Raw genomic sequence first — 9,828 nt, 5'->3', positions numbered from 1 at the left:
AACATGAGTTTTTCTGCAATTTAACAGAACAGGTCTGTTTAAAAAGGGGGAAAGATTGTTTTCTTTAAAGAAATCTGTAAGGTTCCATACACCAAATACCAATTTCCTGTAAGATTACGCAATCTGGTAAGAATACAGGTGTTCTCGAGACTCTGCTGCAGGAACTTGTTTTATTTCAAGGATAAATTTTCTTACAGTGTATGCCACGTGTGTTTTAGTGAAATTAATGACCAAATGTGAGAAAGATCTAATAGAAACTAGAAAATATGGGGTTGGTGTGAGTATGTGTCTTTATTTAAGATAAAAAGGATCTAATGATTAAAGAAAAAAAGCATTCTAAACAGAATGTGAGGCTAAAAATGAGAGAGGGGTGAGAGACAGAATAGAGAGATGGAGAGGGCAAGGTAAAGCGAACGGAGGATTCTTCGTTTTACACTGTTAAAAATACCCTGATTTTACAGAAAAAAGAAAGACTATTTTGCAAAGAGCAATCACAGAATCATTCTGTAAATTCATATAACAGGAATTTTTCTGCAATTTAACAGATCAGGTCTGTTTAAAAAGGGGAAAATGGTGTTTTATTAAAGGAAATTTGTAAGGTTCCATACACCCAATACCAATTTCCTGTAAGATTACGCTATTTGGTAAGATTACAGGTGTTCTCGAGACTCTGCTGCAGGAACTTCTTTTATTTTAAGGACAAATTTTCTAACAGTGTAGTTGAGAGTGAGTCTGTTTATTGCCTGCAAATCATCTCTATATGATCATAATGATTGCTTGACCGGTTGAACCTGAGCGGTCTGTAAGCATGGGTCAATGTCTGCCATGTCTCCATCGTATGCTAATGAGAGGAATGAATAATTGGAAACGGTGCCAAATCGATTTAAGCTAACGAAGGAAACGATTAGGATCGGCAAAAAAAAAACTCCTGCATCTGAAAAAAAAAATCATTTGTCTAGCTATCATTTTGCAGTGTTTACTTTACATTAGGTTTAAATTTTCCGTTCATGCATTAATGAAAGTGTGCAGTATCGTTATAAGGGAACACTGGCAAGCAACTCAGTTTAAGACAGTGACTACAATATAAGGTGCCGCGCAAGGAAAATTTATTTATCATGAATGACTATATTCACTTGCATAGCGAAGAGCTCTACAATAGCGCAACATAATAATTATTTTAAAAATAATAATTCCTACGGGCCTCTATGCGTGAGGAGGCTATAAACATTAAATAAAATATAAACATCAAACAATATCAAACATGAATTGAACCTTTGTGAACCTGGCTTAATGGTTGATATTACACTGGCCTCTCCTATTTTTCTCCTCTCATTACTGCATTTATTCATCCAGGAGTGAATGGAGGAATTGAGTGCCGAAGTACAGTTACAATCATATGCTTGTTAAGGTCAAAGGGGATAATTGATGTTATGAGTGAGCGAAATGAGTGAGCTTAACATCCCAAAAAAGCAAAACAAAAATTATTGGATGAGCTTAATTTTCTCATTAGACTCTTGGAATATGGCATATAAGTTATTGATCTAAATTTGGCATCTGGGTTTATTGAAAAAAAAAATTGAATATATAAAGCTTTAAAGTTTGAGAAAAAAATATGCCCCCAATGCTCCAATATTGCCGTCCATGCTTTAATCTATCATCTTCCCTTTTTTTAATTTGAAATCGCCCTATCGCCCAGATTTCATTCGCAAGTGCTTGAATTACCCAGAGGAGATTTCTTTATTGCGCCATCTACGTTAAATATAATTGTACACGCGTCATTCCAGGGGACCTCACAATTCAAGTCGATGTGACCTGCACAGATCAGTCAGCTCTTTCGAAGACCAATTGCTTTGGCTAGAAACTCACTTAAAAGCAAATCGTTATTTTTTTCAAAGTGACGATTTCAGTCCTAGACCTTGATAACATGATCATAAATCGACTAATTTTCCAGTTACTTGCTCCAAACAGAAAACCCTGCTTGACATGAAATACAATCATGTATCGTTCTGGGTGGGGGCAGATTTACATAATTATTCAGGGAACTGGAAAAACTGGGCGAGGCATGAGGGTCCCAAATATGAATGTTATTTGTTGCAAAGTCATTAGGTTTCATATATTTATATGGATATCAACGGGCATGACGTCATGACCACTGAGTTTTGATTGATGGCGATATTTATGTGGGACGGTCAAATAAATTGCACGCCAATCGGTTTTAATTCAACAAAATGCAATTTATGGCATCCCACTTTTCGAAGTGTATAGGAATTAGAAAGTCTATTCGCTAATTGACCAAGCGGCCTGCAAACATTCATCAAAACTTCGCTTTCTAAAAAGATTAAAGGACAATTAGTACCAAACTAAGTGACTCACAGTACGAATGCAGATGCACAGAATACGATGTAATTAGATTTTCTAGTAATATCTTTCCTGGTGAGTATTCTCTGCAAGTGTCCATGACGTGTTGTTTCCGTCCCTCTCTACATCTGACTCTCAGTAGGGTGGTGTGGATGATTTTCTAAAGATGCAGGAACACCTTAGGTACAAAATTCTCAGATCGAATACCCCCCCCCCCTCCGTGGAGCTGTAAATTCGAGTCTTTCTTGCGCTATACCTCCCCTTCTGACACCCCTAGGGAGTCTTTAAGGGATTTCCCCGTTCCTATCCTAGTCTATCCTAGACCTCGACCTGCTTTTGATGGCAAAGATTTCTTCTTTTCTTTCATTTCTTTATTTTTGATTTCCTTGTACTGATATGTATCTTGCCATTACACAGGAACTCACGGGTACGCTGCTGTGAAGGATCATGGACATTGTAATATAGTCATAATTTCCTTGGGGTAGGAGGGGGTGGTGATTGGATTTTAACCAGTAACAATTTCGTTAGCAGCATACAGCTTGGACGATATCATTTGAGAATTCGAATAAAAAATGTATAGGACAAAGAATGTAGCCAGCGGGCACTTTTCGCAATGAAAACAAAAACACCATTACGGTTACTTTAGAAAATGAACAACTGCAATGATACTGTCGATCATTGATTATAAACAAGTTCATAATATAATATAAACTTATATTGCCCGCATGTATTAAACTTTTAATGATAATCGATTGTTGTATTATCATTCATGAACACACAATCATTGCAACGGATTTAATAAAGTCAAATCATAAGAATACACGAAAGGTCCATCATAATGTTTTTGCCCAATGTTTTTTACTTAATTTACATCGAGTTGGTTTATATGTGCGCAATTGTCAGCTTCCTTTGCTTGTGTCTAAAATTACCTCAAGGCTATTTCATTGTTTAGAAGTTGTCACGATGCATGTTTTCAGGATGATTGCGGTAACTTAACCCAGTCGGTCTGGGATAGAACTTATGCTAAAGTTCGGGAATATGTCTAAGTTAAAAACAAAAAAAGCAAGAGAGAGGGGGAGCTGAGGTAGACAGAAATAAAGACAGACGGAAAGATGGAAACTGATACAGAAATACATGTCATTTAAAGAGAGACAGCGAGAGTCATATGAAGACAGTTGGAGAGATAGAGACAGGGGGATAGAGATGTAGATGGACCCGTGAGACTTATTTATTTCATACTCATTACGTTCACAATCGAACAAATAAGAACAACATTGATAAATATGTCTCAATACATTGTAAAATAATCAAGTATCTGCCAGACAGCCCCTTTTAAGTGACAAAATGAAATAAAACTGATAAGTGCAATGTGAATGACTTTGCATACAGAGTGTTCGTTAAAGAGCAATCTCCCATAAATGGAAAAACTAAGAATATAAAAATATCATAATACATCACATATTTATATATTCAGTGCAACTTAAGGGGGACACTAAAATACTTTGCAAGTTTACATTACCTTGGCTTTGTAGGGAAGAGAAGAAGAGGATTGGAAAATAAGGATAGTTAAGGAACTGTATTACCTTTTCTTCAGAAATTAATTCATGAAAGAACACCTATTGATTTTCCATTGATCTGCATGAAATTGAATATTTCTTTGATTATAATCTTAAAAAGATATACAAAATATACTAATTCTAATTTTGGAAAGGTGTCATGAAAGAAAAGTAACAGTGCGAAATATCACGCATGCTTACAAATTGTTGCCCCCCCCCCCTCCCCCTCGCCAGATTATGACAATACATTAAGATGAGCGATAGAGCTTTGGATGTTTTGAATTGATAGAGAACTGGGGAGAAAATAAGAGAAGAGGAGAGGATTTAGTGAGTAAAAATTGTGTTATATTCCTGGAAATCTTGGCTGCTGTTCTCATATTTACGTGATTTGAGGTTTGAATCAATATTTTGTATTGGCGCATATAATGTTTATCAAATGCCTACCCAACGTGTATTTTTTTCTTCGCTCAGATTATATAATGCTTATTTTTTGATCGATATTACAAAAATTAAATCAGATGACCACGATTTCTATCTACAATTTCATTTCGAAAATGTCTAGGAACCCATTCTCCAGACTGAATTTAGATTAAATATGTTGTAATCAGAACGAGCTACTGATTGTTGGCACTACTACCATTGACCTTAAACACATTCAACTGTTATGCATTTTGTTGGAATGCAGAATTAAACAAATTCAAACATCCAAACAAGCAAATAAATCAATCAATGATGCCAGTTATAAAGAATAAAGATATTATCCATGTTATCGTAGATATCTCATGCAGTCGATCATTATTACAAGGCTCCAATTCAATTCAATGTTCATGTATCTGAAAATGAGGCAGGGTTGATAACAATTACTCCTGTAAATGATGTAAAAAAAATCTGTGCAAATTTGATGTACATGGGTTTTGTTAACATTTTTTTTCTCTCTCTCTTTCTCTCCCCTCCCGCACCTCCTTCCTATCTCTCTTCTAGATTTTTCATTCTTTTCATTCTTATCTCATCCTTCTATTCCTCTTCCTCTTTCTATCTCTCCCATCCTGCAGGTATTAAAACGGCGAGGAGAGAAAGACGTTACGCTTCACTTGTCGTACATGCGTCACGTCACGTACATTCATCGAACGCATATCGCAATTAAGACTTCATTTTCCACGTTGTCAGCTGAAATATAAGACCATTCGGGAAAGCCCTTGTCGCATACTTTTTATGAAACTGGCTTGATAAATCACGAAAGGGAACAAAAGTAAAACAAATTTTATGACTCTTGTCCATGTATTGAACGTTTTGCTTCATTTATCAGTAATATAGAACCCGGATCTTAGGCATCTCATGAACACGATTCTTAGAATTTATTTCTTTTGGGAAATGAGAATTATATCAACATACTTCGATAGAAGCATTTAACTTAGAGAAAAAGACGTTAAGATGATCAATGATTCAGTGAACGAACACATATCATAATTTCTAAAGAGTTGTCGAGAATTGTAAATACCTTCCATCTGGATATACAAGTATATCTGCATCGTTCTGTGTTTTTCTATTATTTTATTCGAAGAGGAGAAACTTATCTGAAGGAGTAATTAGCTCTCTCTCTCTCTCTCAAATTGACACCTACTACCAGGAGGAATTGTTATTTTATGATTATCCACCACACTCAAAGCTAACATAGTTTGCTCGATTAATTCAACTGAATTAGAGAAACCCTTTGTGGCGTGGCTGGACAGAACATTTGTTATTCTTCTCATGGAGTCATTTTGATGAATATTTACCATTTAAACATATATATGTTTGACCGCAAGCCAGACGTATTATTAGACAGAGAGAAAGGCTTTGGTAACAAACACCCTTCATACTTATTCCCACTTCACATCCTCGCTCGAGGTGGATTAGTGCACTTCAGAAGGAAGACGTCCATTCTACCGTCACCAATAACAGGCATCTTATGTTAGACATTTCAGAGACGGCACTTGATTGGTCGGCCGTGCTGTATACTTGGTGCGCGAGCCACATCTGACTTTGACGGAGTTCGATCTCAACTTTTTTTTACGCGGGGTCGTTTAAGAAGACGGACTTAGCGATGTGTCGCAACATACTACAGCCCGCCATGGCGCAGTTAGGAGAGCCGAGCGCCGGAGCAGATACTTCATTTCCAAATTACTCCTATGATATGAGCGGCAATTATACTGAAGCTGGAAACCTACCCTTCTCCCTGGCGGCTCCGATTTTCATGATATGCACCGTCATAGTGGGGACTCTCGGAAACGGAGGATTAATTTACATACTCTTGCGGAACCGCGACATGAGAAACATACCTAACCTCCTGATTTTGAACTTGTCACTTGGAGATTTCCTCTATCTAACTTTCAATGTGCCGTTTTACATCGCCACTTATTTGTCCGGTTCTGTCAAATGGAACCTTGATCTGTGTCGATTTGTAAATGCTGTGCAATTTATTTCACAGGGCGTGTCCGTCTTGACTTTGACTGCATTGAGCACGGACCGGTATTACGCAATCGCTCGACCTCTGGAGCAACGACAGAGCAACTCGACTCGGCGAACTCTCGGACTAGCTGCAGGGATCTGGCTGCTATCCACCATCTTCGCCGTACCATCCATGGCACTGGCTACCACAGAAACAGGAGGTTGTTCGTTAGCCTACCAAACCCCAGGAACTAGGGGTTACTACGCTTCACTCTTTATATTCTTGTACGTCATCCCACTTGTCGTTATATCGGTGTTTTATTCACTCACAGCAATCGCTCTTCTGAAAGGAACCTTCAAACTCGAATCTCGAGTTCGTCAAGGTGGTAACGAGAAGCGTATTCGATCACGGACTCGTCTGGCCATCATCATCCTCATCGCAGCCGTCTGCTTTGCCATCTGTTGGTTTCCTTTCTACTTGTTCACTCTCTGGTTCGAGTTCGGTTTCGACCCCAGTCTCTTCATCAAACCCGCCATGTTTTGTCTATTTGATATGCACTATCTGCTACCTATACTGGGATCATGCCTCAACCCCATCATCCTCTTTGTCATGAGCTCCAACTATCGGCGCCACCTTCGTGACATCTTCAGGTGCAACTCGACAGCGGCAAAGCGCCACTTCTCTTCAGCGAAGTCTTGGACGATGATGTCCCTTCGCACCAATTCCTACTCATTATCCCCGAGCAGTGTGACTGAAATGCCGACCCGGTGTTCAACCCACCTGTCGTAGCCACGTCAGAGGACAGTTTACACAGTGAACCAGCTTCGAATTGTGAGGAATCTAAGATCAGGCCATTAACAATGGAAACACAAAGAGGTATAACTTTGAATGATAAACAAATTACTGACATGTTTATAAATTGTCCATTTACAGCACTATAAACACTGATTTCTACGAAAGTTTTCTTTTCTTGTTGTAACGACTGGTACTAGGGCATTACCTACTTAAAATTTGTTTGTATAAAAGAATAATCGCTATATATACGGATAAAACAGAACTTTAAAAACAAAGAAGAAACCGCTGGATGGTCATCTATATATTTTTCTATTTCATGAGTTCAGAAAGAAAGTCTTTTAATATCAGTCAGCCCATATATACGCTTGTAAATATTGCATTCCTAAGAGATTTAAGGAAGATAGGAAGTTTTTTCTTCCTACTAATAGCGAAGCCCTGCAACAGAAAGAAATGCTCTTGTTTCATCAAAATAGAACCAATCTCTCTGCGAACATTTTGAACGATTCCTTTAAAAGAATTTTCCACTAGGAAAATGAATTGATTTTCTTATCCATCTGTATTATTTTATCTTGTACACTCACGTTGTAAAATATATGGTTTGGTCAACATGATTAAGATGTAGATGGAAAATTCCAGCTGTATCAGATTAAGACTAAAATTTTCCCATTCTGTCTTCTTTTAATCAATGGTAATAAGCTGATAACGGTCATAATGTGTCCCCCAGTTCTCACTTTCAAACTTCAAAAAAGCTCCTAAGACGAGCGTCTTTGTCTATTTTGAAGGAATTGCCGATTACTTTGACATAATTGTATTTCATAACTCAAGATAAATTTATCTACAGACTATATGCGTGAACCATTTACAGTCAGACAAAACAAATTCATTTATTATTTAACATTTAAACCTTTCGAATTGTTTTAAAATAATCTTTAATCTAATAATTTTAGAGTAAAAACATTGCAGTGTTTGAAATTTCCATTTTGTTGACAAATTAACATTCAGGTTCTCAAATGACAAATATGAAACATAACAAAATATTCTCGTCCAAACCTTGGTATAGGTACAAGGTTGATAGTAATTTGATACACAATCTTTTCACTACTTAAATGTCACAAAGTAGAATTGCTGGTACTCTCATGGACCTATTATAAGTTCATGGTATAGCTTGAATAGATACATCACATTGACCACAATAACCGAGTAAATATACTCCTCAACATACATACAGTTTTTGAGTTTGTTTATGTAGAATTAAGTAAATATGTAATCATTCATAATGTAATAACTACTACACTCGATTATATGAACACATCATCTGCAGTTTCTTTATCTTCATTATCATCATCGTCGTCGTCATCGTTATTTACAACATCATCCCATCACTGTGAACATGATAAACGTCCCGGGTGAACGTCATCTTAAAATGTAGTTTTGAAAACAAAAGTACATTCAACCTTGTTTCTCTTTCGAGTTCGCATTTTATAGGTTACCATACGGCCCTACTTCAATCCTTTTTAAAAAAAGGATGACAAATGATTTCTTTGCAGGGCCTGTGCAAGAGCAGCGGTCTCTATATAGCGCAATAATCTAAGTTCTTAAGCAATTTGTGATTTGATGGATGATTTAGTTATTATTTATTCTGTCAATAACCCCTTTATAATCTTCTTCATACTTGTATCCGCTTATGTAAAAATGAATTCCCATTATGCTATGTTTGAATGTCTGATTGTCAGAGTTCGTTAGCATGCAGAGAATTTAATACCATGTTTGTCAAAATGTCCTTTACAAACCCATTGTAAATTTTAAGGTGTACATGTATACTTATAAATTATTCATCAATCTCCATTGTGTTAAAGATGTATTAACCCCTTTTGAAATAGTTTGCAAGTCGATGCTATATTTCCGCGTTATTACTAATAGTTGAAAAAGGATCGAGCCGGTAATTGTTCTTGACTATACGTACACAATGTCATCACTTGGAATTCATAAGGTGTGATGCAGACCCACAAAAATAATGTGAAAAATTGCACTTACATTTTAAAGAAGAGTTACAGCAAAAAGTATTTGATAAGACTGGATGGATCAAGTCCTTTCTTACCTAGAAGGTACACAGTGATTAAAAGAACATTCCCGTCAAGTAATTAGTTAAAGCTGTTTCGCAAAATATATTGTCTGCGAGTTTCTATCAATTATTTCATGAATGAACGATATGATTAAAAAGCCGAAAACATTCGTAAACGTGCAAGTTTTTTGGACTGATGCAGTCATGCAAAATGAAGTACGTCATACTGACCAGACGGATCAAGTACAAGAGATGCTCAGCTGTAAAAGAAAATATAATTAAAAAAAGGCAATACAATTTTCCCTGTGGGAATCTTTTCCGCAATCAGATAATTACTGTGACCTCAGGAGGTGAAGATTAATTTAAAGAATAGTACGTGGATCCATAAATGGATTCATCTTCAATTAGAAATGCTTATTGCCTTCTAGCAAACAATCACACTACTGCAATTATTGTAACTCCGCCAAAAAAAACGAGAGGTTAGCGAATCGTAAGAGTTATGATATCTATTGTATTATCCATATTCCCCGAGGGAATTAAATAGAATAGTAGTTCCGTAAGTTCGTCCAATCTGTCTTTAAACTCTTTGCCCGGCTTCTCTTATATGTATGTTTAAAACAAAATTACAT

At 36.6% G+C, this 9,828-nt stretch overlaps 1 protein-coding gene across 1 annotated transcript; it reads left to right on the top strand.

Moving 5' to 3' along the window:
• Positions 1–5,547: 5,547 nt before the first annotated feature.
• On the top strand, positions 5,548–9,575 carry LOC121416177 (neuromedin-B receptor-like). The gene has a single exon (XM_041609662.1). The coding sequence runs from the start codon at positions 5,998–6,000 to the stop codon at positions 7,129–7,131; it is 1,134 nt and encodes a 377-aa protein (XP_041465596.1). The 5' UTR covers positions 5,548–5,997; the 3' UTR covers positions 7,132–9,575.
• Positions 9,576–9,828: the final 253 nt, after the last annotated feature.

Source organism: Lytechinus variegatus, chromosome 5 (assembly GCF_018143015.1).
Source record: "Lytechinus variegatus isolate NC3 chromosome 5, Lvar_3.0, whole genome shotgun sequence".
Lineage (NCBI taxonomy): Eukaryota > Metazoa > Echinodermata > Echinoidea > Temnopleuroida > Toxopneustidae > Lytechinus > Lytechinus variegatus.
Note: the sequence above shows the minus strand (reverse complement) of the source record. Positions and strands in the feature narration are given on the sequence as shown.